At 31.5% G+C, this 16,483-nt stretch overlaps 1 protein-coding gene across 1 annotated transcript; it reads right to left on the bottom strand.

Annotated features, from left to right (window-relative positions):
- Positions 1-5,075: 5,075 nt before the first annotated feature.
- LOC143050819 (contactin-4-like) lies at positions 5,076-15,904 on the bottom strand. The gene is made up of 5 exons (XM_076223931.1): positions 15,613-15,904; positions 14,195-14,500; positions 6,656-6,955; positions 6,079-6,378; positions 5,076-5,383 (listed from the first exon to the last, which is right to left on the bottom strand). The coding sequence occupies exons 1-5, from the start codon at positions 15,902-15,904 to the stop codon at positions 5,076-5,078; spliced, it is 1,506 nt and encodes a 501-aa protein (XP_076080046.1).
- Between the last annotated feature and the right edge of the window lie 579 nt (positions 15,905-16,483).

The following is a 16,483-nucleotide window of genomic DNA, read 5'->3' as shown; positions in this document are numbered from 1 at the left end:
GTAAATCTATATACCAGCATAGTATTAATCAGCCATATTTGTTATGTCAGGATTCAATGTATATTACAATGGACAGCAATATTGCTATACAATAACAACAATTTTTTGTTTGCATAAATTTAGGGTGCCAGCATATGTCCTCCTTTTATTCAAAATATTGATACGTAACAAAATTTCAGTAGTTTTGATACCTCTTGCTGACTTGTGCAACAAAATAATTTGACCGTGTTGACCAAAACTGACCATGTGTGCACTTTTTTTTATAAATCTATATACCCGCATAGTAAATCAGCCATATTTTTTCAAATTTTTGTTCGCATAAATTTAGGGTGCCAGCATGTCTTCCTTTTATTAAAAATTTTGATACGTAAAATATTTTTAGTAGTTTTGATACCTCATATCGACTTGTACAACAAAATTATTTGACTGCATCAACTAAAACTGACCATATATGTGCACTTTAATTTGTAAATCTATATACCAGCATAGTAAATCAGCCATATTTGTTATGTCAGGATTCAATGTATATTACAATGGACAGCAATATTGCTATACAATAACAACAATTTTTTGTTTGCATAAATTTAGGGTGCCAGCATATGTCCTCCTTTTATTCAAAATATTGATACGTAACAAAATTTCAGTAGTTTTGATACCTCTTGCTGACTTGTGCAACAAAATTATTTGACCGTGTTGACCAAAACTGACCATGTGTGCACTTTTTTTTATAAATCTATATACCCGCATAGTAAAGCAGCCATATTTTTTCAAATTTTTGTTCGCATAAATTTAGGGTACCAGCATGTCCTCCTTTTATTCAAAATTTTGATACGTAACAAAATTTCAGTAGTTTTGATACCTCATACTGACTTGTACGACAAAATTATTTGACTGCATCAACTAAAACTGACCATATATGTGCACTTTAATTTGTAAATCTATATACCAGCATAGTATTAATCAGCCATATTTGTTATGTCAGGATTCAATGTATATTACAATGGACAGCAATATTGCTATACAATAACAACAATTTTTTGTTTGCATAAATTTAGGGTGCCAGCATACATTGTATGTCCTCCTTTTATTCAAAATATTGATACGTAACAAAATTTCAGTAGTTTTGATACCTCTTGCTGACTTGTGCAACAAAATAATTTGACCGTGTTGACCAAAACTGACCATGTGTGCACTTTTTTTTATAAATCTATATACCCGCATAGTAAATCAGCCATATTTTTTCAAATTTTTGTTCGCATAAATTTAGGGTGCCAGCATGTCTTCCTTTTATTAAAAATTTTGATACGTAAAATATTTTTAGTAGTTTTGATACCTCATATCGACTTGTACAACAAAATTATTTGACTGCATCAACTAAAACTGACCATATGTGCACTTTAATTTGTAAATCTATATCAATGTATATACCAGCATAGTAAATCAGCCATATTTGTTATGTCAGGATTCAATGTATATTACAATGGACAGCAATATTGCTATACAATAACAACAATTTTTTGTTTGCATAAATTTAGGGTGCCAGCATATGTCCTCCTTTTATTCAAAATATTGATACGTAACAAAATTTCAGTAGTTTTGATACCTCTTGCTGACTTGTGCAACAAAATTATTTGACCGTGTTGACCAAAACTGACCATGTGAGCACTTTTATTCATAAATCTATATACCAGCATACTAAATCAGCAAATTTTTTCAAATTTTTGTTTGCATAAATTTAGGGTGCCTTCATGTCCTCCTTTTATTCAAAATTTTGATACGTAACAAAATTTCAGTAGTTTTGATACCTCATATTGACTTGTACAACAAAATTATTTGACTGCATCAACTAAAACTGACAATTTGTGCACTTTAATTTCTAAATCTATATACCAGCATAGTTTAATTCAGCCATATTTTTTATGTCAGGATTCAATGTACAATACAATGGACAGCAATATTGCAATACAATAACACCAAATTTGTGTTCGCATACATTTAGAGTGCTAGAATGACCTCTTTTTATTCAAAATATTGATACGTATCAAAATTACAGTGTTTTGATACCTCATGCTGACTTATACAACAAAATCATTTGACTGCATCGACCAAAAACTGACCTGCATATGTGCACTTTAATTTACAAATCTATATAAATCCGCATAGTAAATCAGCCATATATTTGATGTCTGGATTCAATGTATAAAATAAATGACCGCTGTTGGGATGGTGCCTAATTATGTCTTCTCCTGGCACTCCTGTGAACATGTTAGTAGGATGGCAAATGTAAGCAATAAGGAAAACAATTAATGCAATATTTTTTCCACATACATTAAGAATGTCAGCGTTTCATCTCTGTATTCATAATATTGAACAGTCACTAGGGTGTGTAAAACGAAACTATTAGGCCGCATCATCCAAGTACACGTACCAACACTGACATGTCTGAATTCATTTCTGATATTTAATAAAAAATGTATTTGAGCCTTGAGGTTCTCTTCTGGTAATAGTATACTGTTAATCTATTATGTCGGTTGATTGATTTTGTTAGTAGTTAAATGTCAAGTGACAACTATTTCATTCATGTGTACAAATCTCTCGACAAATCTGACGAATTTGACGAGATTGTTGGTAGTTTTACCACATCGTACATATCCGGACACTGTACAACTGTACAATTTTCGTTAGAATATTCTGCGAAAAAAGAATAGTAAATCCAATCCAAATAAGTAGAATAACAATGAAATATCCATGCATGTATAAATGCGTAAAGTAAAAATTATGAAGGGGCAGGTAAATCACGGGGAACGAAGTAACGTCGACAAAGATGTTGATATCCCATGATATATGAATGTTGTTCCGATGCGTTGGATAACCCTAATTTCTATCCGCCTTCCAATTAAAATTATATGATAGCTCTATGTAATTGACTAAATTAATGTTTATAAGAAAGAAAGAATTGTGTTGTTATTAATAATGTCTAGTAGAGTATTTCAGTATTATAGCGAGTAAAGAAATTTGCTATCAGAGGCCTTCTTGGGAAGAACAATGCGAATGTTGTTTATACATATTTTAATAAAGCTCAAGTCTGATATGAAAAGTCGCAAAAACGATAACATTTCATAAGCAGACATGTCCCCAGGTCTGGTCAATAGCAGACTTGTCCACAGGTCTGGTCAGAAGCAGACATGTCCACAGGTCTGGTCAGAAGCAGACCTGTGGACAGGTCTGGTCAGGAGCAGACCTGTCCTCAGGACTGGTCAAAAGCAGACTTGTCCACAGGTCTGGTCTAGAACAGACCCGTCGATAGGTCTGCAGCAGTCATAAAAAAGCGGACCGTAGGTCTGGTCCACCGTAGATGAAGTTAACTTGCTGGTCTGCTTAAAAATTCTCAAGTTAACTTAAAAAGCAGTCAACAAGTTAACTCTAAGTTAACTTTTGTCAAGGTTAGGACCGCACCCATCTGTATGGGACTTTGTGCAATAAGTTGAAAGCCATATGAACTTGAAACGGAACCAGAAGTGACCCTGTGTAAACCGCAAGTAGCCATTTTTTGTACTTTTTGAATGTAAAAGTATATACAACCATATATTTTTGGAATCAGTGGCAAATTAACAGATGAAACCGGAAGTGACATTTTTCAAACCGGAAGCAACAAATTATCTCCCTTATTAAAAAAAAATTGCAAAGAAACCATATATGTTTTGAATCATCCGACACTGACAATGACATTTTTAACTCGATTTCAAGATTTTCGAATCAAAATATACAATTTTTTGTGGATAGACTTTCAATTGTTCTCTGAGTTTTTAATTATGATTATCATTATAACAACCGATCATCTAACATATTAAAAAAGACAATACAAAACTAACAGAAAGAGCAAGCATACTTATTTGTGTATTACCTTACATTGGCAAATATATTCGCCAATTTTAACTGAACTTCCTTAAAAAAAATATAGAAGAAAATCATACCTCCTGAAACACTTAATAAAGTTGGTAAACTTCCACGCTGTCCTAAGTCATTTACAGCAATACAAGTATATTCGCCTTGGTCAGATTTGCCCGGAAACATGATTGTCAAGGAAGGCGATGTTGGTGATACTCCTAGAGTACCAATAGCGCCATGTGTTATAGATGTGAGATAGCCATTGGTATTTTTATGCCAAAACACATATATTACAGGCGGATCAGCAATGATTATACATTCAAGTGTTATTTGAACACCGAATACTGTTGTGTAAAACACAGAACCAATGTTAACAATAGGTGCTCCTTTAAAATATTGAAATAGGGTGACAGATACATAAAAGTTTTTGCAACATAAGGTGAATACATTCATGTAGAAAATAACTTAAAGAGTATCTAAATAAATAATATGATATCAATTATGAAGCAGGTTTTTCATTAACGGTGAAACATAGTTAATCTCTGACTTTCCTTGAAATAGCTTCTGGCTTTTGCTGTTTGTGTGTGTTATTATATTTTTGAAAGGTTCATTTTTATGTAAAAATAATTAGTTTCAATGATATATGTTATTTTTTTATATTTTTATACTAAGCCCTTTTTAGGCGATTGAAATTCTTCAAAAAGACGCCTAACGACTTTAATGCACCCACCTAACAACGGCTATATAATATATCATTCGAAAGCTTATTATCTGTACGTTCTAGTTGCCCCGATCGTCATTAATTCGTACGTTGCAAATTTCGTCAAATCAAGGTCAAAGGTTAAAATTGAACATACCTCAACTTTGCCAGAATTAAACAAATCACCATTTTCTGGTACTTGTATGGATGTTTTCCCCTAAAAATTATCTAAACCTTATAAAACAAATTACAATAATTCCAAAACAAATGGAAACTTAAATGTTGATTTCGCTTTATATACAGAAAATGGTATTTCTTAAAAAAAACTTCCAAAAATCATAAAATTGCAATAAAATCTAGATATTTTCTGAAGTTTAAATATGAAGTTCGAATGGTATATGATTTAGCCGTATGTTGGATGGATGCATTCAAAATAAAATGGTATGGTTAATATAAGTCGTCTATTTTACAGGCGAAATGAACTTAGTTACTTACCAGCAATTACGTTTAGCTTTATAGTCTTACTTTTACCAACACCTACACTATTTTCGGCATAACAAGTGTAGGTTCCATTATCTGTTGATGTTACAAACATAATCGTTAAAGATGGTACAACAATAGTTATGCCACGTATGCCTTTTGTTTGAGAAGTAAGTGTTGTTATTTTGTCACCATTTCTCTTTTCCCAATATACTGTTGCATGATGTGGATCAGATTGGACCGTACACTGTATAGTGATTTCTTCTCCAAAGTGTGCAGTTTGTTCTCTTACTTCAACTTTTGCTGTCGGAATATCTAGAACAGATGAATATTGTTTAAATACTGCCATAAATAGGGCATACAAAAAATGCTTTGTTTGTTGAAATCAACTAAACAACAATATTTTAAATGATACAAAACGACAAAATATTACTTTTTTCATTTAAGTCTTGTATTGACATATCTATTCAATTGATATGATTATTGACAAGAAAGCCAATGGTATTCATAATACAGACTTCCGATGAAAACAAGGCCGAGTTAAGGGTTTTATTAAGGTTAAAAGGTAGCCTGAATAACACAACTGCGAATGTGAAATATCAGAACCACATGGATGCTTTTAATTACGTCTTCTGGTAAAAAAAACAATTCTATTTTATGCTGTTAACCCCAAGTTCAATCTTATAAAATATCTAAAAACCTAGAAGGTAAAGCAGCACCAATTGCTAGACTCTTACAAAATAATGTAAAATTCTTGTAAGATGATTTTAGTGTGTCAATAAAATTCTCTCGTACTGTCAATCAAATGAAGACATCTAACTCGAGCATGTGGCCAACAATGTCACCGAAGTTTGAATTTTTAAGATGAGGAAAATCAAGGAGTTTATTTTCAATATGTCTACAGTAAAATCTAGAGTCTACAGATATAATAGTAACAAACGACTACTATGGAATTAAGAAAGGTGTCTGGGTAAATTCTATTCTGAAGTGATACATATAATTTCATTTACCTCCTACAACTACCAACGAAATATTTACACTTGATCCTAATCCAAGCACATTTTTTGCATAACATTTGTATATTCCAACATTTGAGGCAGTTGGAAAACGTATGGTGAGTGACGGTGAGGAGATATTTCCACCACTTGTTCCAATCATTCCGTTGTGTATCATTTCAGTTGCATTACCCACAAATTTTGTCCAATAAATACTAAAATGTTCAGGTGCCGAGTTTATTGTAACATGCAAAGTGACACTAATGCCATACACTGCGTTTACAACTGTTTCATGAACTTTGACTACTGGTATCCCTGTCATTAAAATAAATTAATAAATAAGGTTTGTTTCATTGTTGCACTGTAAATTTGCTAGTATAAACCAGAATATTTTTAATCATTTAGAATTTCACAGATCATATGTAATAAACCATTTGAACAAATCACAAATATGGGTGTATGAGATATTCAATGTACAACTTATTTAAAATTTGAATAAACATTTGTACAAGATTAAGCTTGATATCAATATAATTGCTCACAGATTCATTTGTATATAGGTAAAAAAAGGTAAAATTTATTGAAAAATAACCTCCTTCAATATCAAGTCTTATAGGAATACTTTTGCCAATCCCATAACTATTCTCAGCTACACAGGTGTAAAATCCAGAGTCGGAGTTAGTTGTTACGTTAATTGTAAGTCCTGGGTTTGCAATAGAAACCCCATGTATTCCAGTGGTGTCTGACGTAATGGTTATAACGTTTCCACTGGAATTCCGCTCCCAGTAGATTTTGTTTAAAGCTGTTTGTGAAGATACGTTACATTCTAAAGTAACTGAATCTCCATACGATGAATTGAGTGCTTCAGAGCCAATATCGACACTGGGAATATCTATAAGAACAATAAAACATTATAATAATATAAAATAACTATAAAAGATCAAAATCAATTGTTCAGCGAAGAATTGAAGGTCTTTCCACATCAATTTGCAATGTTATTGAAAACAAGCTAGTTTCTGTTTACTCAAAATTAAAATAGGCATCCAATCACAAGTTTCGTCATACTGATAAGATAAATAAGTGGTTTTATTTACTTTTGAGTGAAATACGGAAGATAATTAGCTACTTCCGGTGAAATAAATGTCACTTCCGGTCTCATATGATAGCTTCATTCACATTGATTTCAAAAATATATTTTTGCCTGTAAACCAGGTGATAATTGGCCACTTCCGGTTTATTGAAAGTCACTTCTTGTTTTTAATGGTTAGTAAATTAATCTAATTTACAAAATGTATTGCTTCCGGTTTTTTTTACGTGACGAAAGTGCAAAAAAGGCTACGTTTGTTTTTATTAAGGTGGTTTTCGATTGTCATTTTTCAAGCCACATGTCACCCACTGTTAAAGGTCGTATGTCTTTATAAAGAACCAAGTTGAAGTTATAATCAATTAAACTTATAATAAGGCATTTTAGGGGTACTAACTCCTATAAGATGCCATCAGATTGTATCATACCAAATGTATCATATCTTCATAACCATAAAGCAATCAGTTTGCACTTGTTCTTTTATATATATATAGCTGTTAAAGTGTTGGAGAAAATCCAAAGACAATGAAAAGTCACAATTAAGAACTTACACTTGACCTTTGACCTTGACCTTATTTTCTTAGTTAGGACCTCGGGGCCTCAAATAAAAGCATTCCAGGCTTATACGGTTAAAGGTTTATGATTTAATAACACATGGCGATCAATTTATTTCGTAAGATAGATAACTCATATAAAATGTCATCGAATCGCTTTAATTTGAATTAGTCAAACATTTCATAGGATGTAACAAACAATTTGTAAAATACATTTTATCGATATCTTTTTCTGTTACAAAGGAGATGCAAACATATGATAAACAGTTAATGAGGAGATAAATCTTACAAAGTAAATTGTTTCTCTTTAAAACGGGCAAAAATAGAAAGTGCATAAACTGTATGATACTATATAAGAAATATCCAAACGACATATTGCGAAAGAAAATGAAAAAATAACGTTACAAATTGCATGCCACTGAAGCACTTTTCTGGACCTACCTTCATCAGGAACGCTCAAAAGTCGAATACTACTATTCGGCCTACTGCGAGTTTATCAGTTTTCAATGTTACTCCTAAATGTTCGGGGCTAAGGAAATCAAATAGCATTTAATCATATATCTCAAACGCTAAGCTTATATTAGAGACCAACTTGTTTGATTCCGGTTTTAATAGGTTTAAATATCTTTTTTAATAGATGCAAAACCTTTAAAATCCAGGATACTTTTATCCCATGTGATGTCTAATTTGTTTATATACAAAAACGATTTCTTCTTTTAATTATTGATTTTGTAATCAAAATGATTTGATATAGTTCGTGGTTTTTATTCCTAACAAAGAATGATCATAATCAGATGCGTGTTTACAAGTACCCCTCTTTTTGCTTATTTTTTAGCTATGATATCTTAATAAAAAAAACCAGCAAACTTTCAAAAAGCAAAATATTCAAACTGCACGTTAAGCTTAGTGCTTTTAAAGTCTGATCAAATATCTAAATTATCAAATTTTAAAACGACATAGCGTATTCTAAAATTTTCATTATTTGGTGATAATTTCAAAATTTTAAAACTTTAAAAAAAATTGGAATTTTGATATTTTAAAACTTTGATCAAATTTATCAAAGCCTAAAATTTTAAATTTTTTTTCAAAATTTTGAAATTATTAGTGTTAAACGGACCTTAACAATACATTATTTCATTCGTATGACATATTGCTTCCCCGCTACGTTACACAAATTGTTTCCTTCGTTATGCAAATAGACTATTTACAAAATATCAGATTTTAAAGTAAATTCAAAACTGACAAAATCTAACGTGTTTATTTTAGTTCATAAAAAGAATAGAAATGGAGGCGAAAGATAATAAAGAGATATGCACTATCACAAGGCAAAAACAAACTGACAATACCATTCCATTTTGATAAACGACGAAAACAAATGTTATTGTCTTTTACTTGGTAGAGTCATTTGCATAGATAATGATAGAATAAATATTTCTTTCATTGCTAGTAAATCTGTTTATGATGGTAAAATACACATACTAGGTTAATGTTCCGATTCCTCAGTCAGAACCTTGGTAAACATACATCACAACTGAATAAAACATTACAACAAGCATGCAAATGAATCTAAAAAAGATACCAACAAGAACGGTGTTGTAGTTGCACGTAAATTTGATCAATTGCCATTGTTGTTTATCTTGATTTGTCTCTCCTAAGTGCGATTCCAAAATTTGAAAATTGGTAAACTTTTGTCGCCTGTATAAGACATATATTGATCGTCCTTATTTTTGAAATATGTTCATTAATAAATGACAGAACACAGCAAGAAAACAACCAATGAAAACAACGACGAAGTGGACAATAATCAAAACAAATCAATTTAGTGTTGTTTTTTTTTTTATTAATGTCCTAAAACAAATGTAGTACTTATCTGTGGTTTACTACAGTTATCAATTCGTTTGACGTGTTTGACCTTTTGATTTCGCCAAATGATTAAGGACTTTCCTTTTTTTCAATTTTTCGCCGATTTTTTTGTGATTTTAATTTTTATAAGCAAATGAATATAGAATGAGTTCAACTTCGTTTGATATTTAGTTGAAATATAATGAATGGTAGGCTGCCAAATCCAATTTTTTTATAGCATTTTTCTAGATTAAAATTTTGATACTTATGTTTTAAATGATAAATGATAAACGTCAATCGAAAAAAAGGACCAACTTCATCGAATGCCATACTAGTAAGATCTTAAAGAGGAAATTCAATGTTTAGTCGAAGTCATGTAGCCTTGCATTGAGTAATAAGGTATATGAAATGACGCCTTCATCAATTGTAAACAAGCCTTAGGATTTTGTCTAATGCTTAGTCCGTTTCTGTGTGTGATACATTTAAATGTTGTGTCGTTGTTCTCCTCTTATATTTAATGCGTTTACCTCAGTTTTAGTTTGTTACCCCAATTTTGTTTCTTGTCCATAGATTTACGAGTTTTGAACAGCGGTATACTACTGTTGCCTTCACTTACCACTAATGGGAACAAAGTTTAGAAGAAAAACAACACCTGTTTGTTTTTTTTGTTGTTTAACTATAATGGAATACTGTGTTACGTATCATAAAAAAGGTAAATTAACCCCAAAAAAATTAATTTTGGACGTAACGCGTCTTCTGATTGGCTGATATTACTTTCTTATGAGCCCAAAAAACATAATTTAGTCATGTGACCGTGACGTCATCAACGTTTTTCATGGTTTTCTATTGTTTAGAATGGGATTTAGAATTAAATTATAAGAAATGATTGTAATATTTTTTCTGTCTATTCGAAATAACATAAAAAATTTGGTGCACACTGTTAAATAACCCGCTACGCGCGTTCTTCAGTGTGCACCAAATTTTTTATGTTATTTCTTCATAGACAGAAAAAATAACGAATATCGAATAAGAGTCCATTATATAACGGCAAAAAAGTTAAAACAGATCAAATAGAGAAAAAACATATGTCGTATTCCTGACTTGGTACTGGCAATTACTAATGTAAACAATGGTGGTTTAAACCTAAGTATTCACCAAAAAAAAGTTTGACCAACAATATCAAAGGTAAATTCAGAGACAATTTCATAAAATCTGACAAAATTAAACACCACTATATGAACTAATGGAACGAAAGAAAAAATATACCCGACTTGGTACCCAACTTGGTACAGGCATTTCCTAAATGATATGAAATATATTAATTAGTTTTTCTCTGCTTTAGATAAAATTGTACGTATTTGGTTAAATGTAATGAAGGAAGCAGGGAAAAATACGAAAATTACCTTGAACTTTGAGTAATGTCCAATTACTATACCCAGTTTCAAACGCATTCGAAGCAATACCTTTTTACAGTCCTTCGTCAGAAACGCTTAAGTTCTTGATCAAAAGAGATGGGTTGGAATATAACCCTATATCATACTTTGAACTCGCTTTTATTTGCATTTGTAAATCGTTGTCGATGTCGTGAAATATCCAAGACACAGAATGTATTTCACTGTCAGGCGATGCAATTGAACATTCAATGACTATACTACTTTTAAAATTTCCAAGATATTCTTGTTGATCTATTTCTACTAACGGAAGATAATCTAAAAGCAATTTGCATTTTGATAAAACATAGTAATTAAGATTTTTAATAAGAATAAAACAAAATGCAAACTGTTTGAATACTGTGATTTCGTTTCCAAGAACCAGCAAAATATTGTAAACAAGTTTAAGTCCCATATCTATTACAAGTTTATATATTCTAAATGACAAACATGAACACCATATATTATACATATTAAAAAAATACTTTTCAAACTGTGTTTGTTTGCTGAAACGTCGTTAGCCTATCTAATATGTAAAAATAGGTTGGTAGTTTTTTTTGGTGCACGTCTTCTGGATTACATGAGGTTAATGGATGAACACATATGCAACAACGCTTGCTTAGTATTGGTATTTTTTTTATTGAATGAACCCCAATGATTCATCATCTTTTGAATATTAATAGTTACTGATGAATGCCATTTGTAGTTTTCATAATCGTGTAATGTTCGGACATGATACAAGTATACACATGGAAAAAAGTATTGCAACACCTTGATTTTTTAAAACTTTAAAAATCAGCCTTTTATTTTGGATGGAATATAATAAAATATATGTAAAATTATATTGACACATAGTTTATGATTACATTGGCATTTTAACGAACAAAAAATGTTTGAAAAAGAAATTATTTATGTAACCACAATTTTAAAAACAAAATGAAGTGTTTTTTTTGTACAAAAACAGCATTTTACAACTTTTACTGTAGTCGAACTTTACAATGTCAGACATTTCAAAATTTTTCTTAAGATGATTGTTCACATCAAGGTTGATCATTATACGCCAAAAAATTAGTGCTTTGTGCGCAGCCTCCATTCAAACGGTTAACCGCCACTTAAAGTCTTCTGATACTTGCAATAAATCGACTCATTTGTTGCTAGGGTAGCAGCAACCATTTCTGATGAAGGGCATTGTTTATTTCATCACGTGTTTGGACTGGAATGTTCTTTTGCGCACATTACGCCCAATAGTGTCCCATATATGCTCGATATGGTTCAAATCCGGGCTACGATCGGGCCAAGGAAGATAAACCGAATTCCATTGGAACAATGGATCTTCCTTCACGATGCTAATTTCTAACTTTTGCGAGCTTTGCACTACATTGGATACAGACAACTGTGTGTCTGTTCGTAAGAAAAGGTCCCCGAAATGGTCTTATCGCACGATAACCAGTAGCGATGAGTCAAACTCGAACAATTTTTGTTAAAAGGCTTCTGTATGCCCACCACCCTCTTTTTAGGATTGTATTGTATGCAATGGGTTTCTTTCTGACCAAGCTTCATTATGCTTGATTTTCCCTAGCAGATGGCATAGTAGGTCTTTTTGATCTCGGATAGTCTTTAACATCGTTTATTGCCTGATTTGTATTCTCAAAACAACTTATAGTGGAATGGTGATGACCAACAATACGTGAGGTTGTCGCAGCGACATTCCTGCTTCTCTCATGCTGATAATCTGCCATCTTACTGCGGTTAAGAGTTGTGGAGGACCCATTACAAGATGTCAATCACATAACTTTATAAACTTGGTTATTTAAAGTGTTGAAAACAATGAGGATTCAAACACCTGTCTTACTGTTTACGGGTACAGTAGCTGCATGTGCAGATAAGAACTTATCGAGTCGATAATTATTGATCAAACTCAGGTGATATTTAAGGTAGATCATAAGTAAATGTTTTTTGAGACAGAATTTTCTTATAATTTGCCAAAATGATGATTTTACTATGCTTTTTTGAAAAATATAATAAAAAGTATGGGTCACCGTGCTATTTTTCAAGCTATGAGTCGTTGAAAGTTGCCTAAATTTGGTTACTTTGTTCATGAAAAAACACATAAGAGTGCATAAAAAAAATTCTATGAGATAGAATTTTGAAATAAATTGTGAGAAGATAGGTTTCATAACATGCTTTAAGAAAATAAAAAGAAAACATGGTGTCACCGAACTTGTTTTCTTGCCACAAGTAAAAATAAAAAATTTCCCTATTAGCCCAGTATAAATTTTGTACTAAAAGAGTTATCTCCCCTTAAATGGCTCATTTGAAAAAAATGAATTTAAAAACCAAAAATGTTGATATTTGTTAAAATATTTTAAATAATACAATAAATCAACAAGTTTTCTTTATATAAATAAACAGTCTAACCTTTAAATTGCAAATCTGTTTCCAAATTTGCTGATTTGGAAAAATAGCTAGACCGATTTTGTACTGTGATTGTACAATCCAAGATGGCGGTATACCATGAATCTACCTTAAATCATGTTTAACTAGTTCTATTTTAACAAATTATATTATATCACAAAAAAATAAAGAGTGTTTTTTATAATTTCAATTTCAATTTGTTGTTGTAATACTTTTTTCCATGTGTATATGATCATAAGCGTAGCAAATTTGATAACGTTAACGTTATCGCCTCGTGAACCATTAAAGCTCTGACTGTTCTTTTTCCTTTGATGATATGTGTTAATTTGTTCTATCTATTGAACAGGTTCTTTTAAAGCGTAATTGTGAACCGTGTATTTGAAAATTAACAAACGGCTACTCCACTAATACTGTGTGGTCGTTGGAATTGTAATACAAAGCAAAGCGTCCATTTATCGAAAACGATAAGTTCTAGTTAGCCTTCAAACAAAGTTCCGGCATATATTAAGATATCATTTAATATCAGCAGGTGAGTGCAATTTATTAATAACACAAACGTTAAACTTTAAATTGAATACAATGTAACGTGTTCAGTTGTATTCAAAGCACAATTTATTTTTAATGAAAGTGATTTATATTGTCATATATATAAAACTGAAGGTTATACAATCTCAGTGCTGAAAATTTAACTAAGATAAAAACTGTAAATTTGAAAGCGAAAAATGTTATTGAAACAAATATTTCATAAAAATATTGCTTTGACATGTTTTACTATTAATATTAAAGTTCATCATGTCCATAATTACCTTTAATTTGAAGTACAATTTGACCACTTTCTCCTGTGCCATAAGAACTTTCAGCGATACATCTGTAGTTCCCTATGTCATCAGTTTTAAGATTTATTATAAGCAGTGAAGGTCTTTCTAATGAACTTCCGAAATACTTCGCACTTCCACTGACGTTAATTTTTTGTTCTATTCCTTTATGATGGAATACCCATTGGACCGAGAGTAAAACACTTTCTTGTGGATATATTGAAACACCAAGTGTAACATTGTCTCCCAATTCTACGTTGTAAAATAGTCTGGTTGCTGTTACACTCAGTGATTTCCCTGTAATGAACCATTCGGATACGAGACAACTTCATTTTTTAGCGTATCAATTTGAACCCCCCCCCCAAAAAAAAAAAAAAATTGTAGGACATCTCTTTTTCATCATGATATACAAAACATAACAAAATGGTATATTATTCATATATTCAATGAATAAGATGTAGTTGCAGTAACGAATGTTTGCATTTTAACTATCATTTGTGGACTAAAGCATAACAAGGTGGGGAAACAAAGAGATCATGAATTTGACAGATAATGCCCCTTGAAAGGTAAGAAAAAAACTGTTTTATCATGTTTATGTTTTATTGGCATAAACTAAAAAATGCGTCAATACTTCTTTATACTTATACTCCTTTCAGATGTTTAAACATTCCATTTATCGATGTTTTTATTTTAAATTGCAAAAAAAGGACTAGTATAGATTAGTAATTTAGTAAGATCGGTTATGGTCTGAGAATCAGGTAAGGTTTTGTTTTGCCAAACGTTTTACGGTAGAATACAACAAACAACATTACATTGCAATAAAATTGAGAATGGAAATGGGGAATGTATCAAAGAGACAACAACCCGACCATAGGAAAAACAACAGCAGAAGGTCACCAACAGGTCTTCAATGTAACGAGAAATTCCCGCACCCGGAGGCGTCTTTCAGCTGGCCCCTAAACAAATATATACTAGTTCAGTGATAATGAACGCCATACTAATTTCCAAATTGTACACAAGAAACAAAAATTAAAATAATACAAGACTAACAAAGACCAGAGGCTCCTGACTTGGGACAGGCGCAAAAATGCGGCGGGGTTATGAGAACTCAACCCTCCCCATATACCTCTAGCCAATGTAGAAAAGTAAACGCATAACAATACGTACATTTAAAATTCAATTCAAGAGAAGTCCGAGTCTGATGTCAGAAGATGTAACAAAAGAAAAGACTATCTGGTTTTATTTTGTTCCCGTACTCCAGAATTTGAACGATATAATTTTAACATCGCTGTAAATTTACGTTGACTATTTTGGGAATAGATTTACACATTTGACACTGTAACGAAACACTTCGTGTGTTTAAAGTATGTGTATACTTGTGTTTTAATATTTACTAGAATGCAAAATACCTGTGACATTTAAAAATAATGCCGTTTTGCTAATCCCTGTTCCATATTCGTTTGTTGCTGCACACCTATAGCTTCCACTATCAGCATATGTAAGATTTAATATTATAAGTGATGGATAAGATACACTGCTTCCTCTGTATTTATCTGAATTAGTTGATGGTGTTATTGTTTTGAATCCATTACTGGTTTCAAAAATCCAGAATACTGATTCAGTAGCGTCTTCAGACGATGACACATAACACCTTAGAATGACGGTCTGTCCAGCTTCCCAGGAAAAGTATGTTGAATTCATTGTGACATTGGGAGCCTTTCCTTCAACAAAATAATAATAATTATGTATCTGTGTACTGTGTTGGAGGCATTTTGACCGCAATATTATGTTGTAGCATATTGCATAAATATTAACAAACCTTAAATTAAAAAGATCCGTTACGTTGTTAACGACAAATACTCCTACATATATATTTCATTTTATAATGAAATATTATTCTTCCAATAAAATAATATGTACATTAAATAACGACGTGAATATTTTTAATGTCAGATTTATTATATGTCCTTTAGTTTTGAGAGTCTTTGTTTACTCCTTGGTATTGTTATTGTCTTACTATATGAACGACAATTATATATAAAAAAATATAAAAAGACAGATAGGCACGTGAAGTGATGATAAAGCCTTTTCAAAGTTGGGAATGCACCTTCTATATTGTGATTATACATGTAAAGAGGGACGATCCTTCTAAAGATTTCTATTGTTAGATTTAACATAAGATTTAAAGGCCAACCGTATTTTGCTATGATAGGTACACAGTGGATTGCATGTTCTGTCACATTAGCAGAAAAACTAGGTAACCCACATTTAGTAAAATGC

Source organism: Mytilus galloprovincialis, chromosome 11, assembly GCF_965363235.1.
Source record: "Mytilus galloprovincialis chromosome 11, xbMytGall1.hap1.1, whole genome shotgun sequence".
NCBI classification, from domain to species: domain Eukaryota; kingdom Metazoa; phylum Mollusca; class Bivalvia; order Mytilida; family Mytilidae; genus Mytilus; species Mytilus galloprovincialis.
Note: the sequence above shows the minus strand (reverse complement) of the source record. Positions and strands in the feature narration are given on the sequence as shown.

Coding starts and splice junctions, on each gene's coding strand:
- LOC143050819 (XM_076223931.1), bottom strand. CDS start 15,904: ATGAATTCAACATACTTTTCCTGGGAAGCTGGACAGACCGTCATTCTA. Junction 6,956..14,194: donor AATTGTACTTCAAATTAAAG/GTAATTATGGAC, acceptor TTGTTCTTATAG/ATATTCCCAGTGTCGATATT. Junction 6,379..6,655: donor AAGACTTGATATTGAAGGAG/GTTATTTTTCAA, acceptor TTTTAATGACAG/GGATACCAGTAGTCAAAGTT.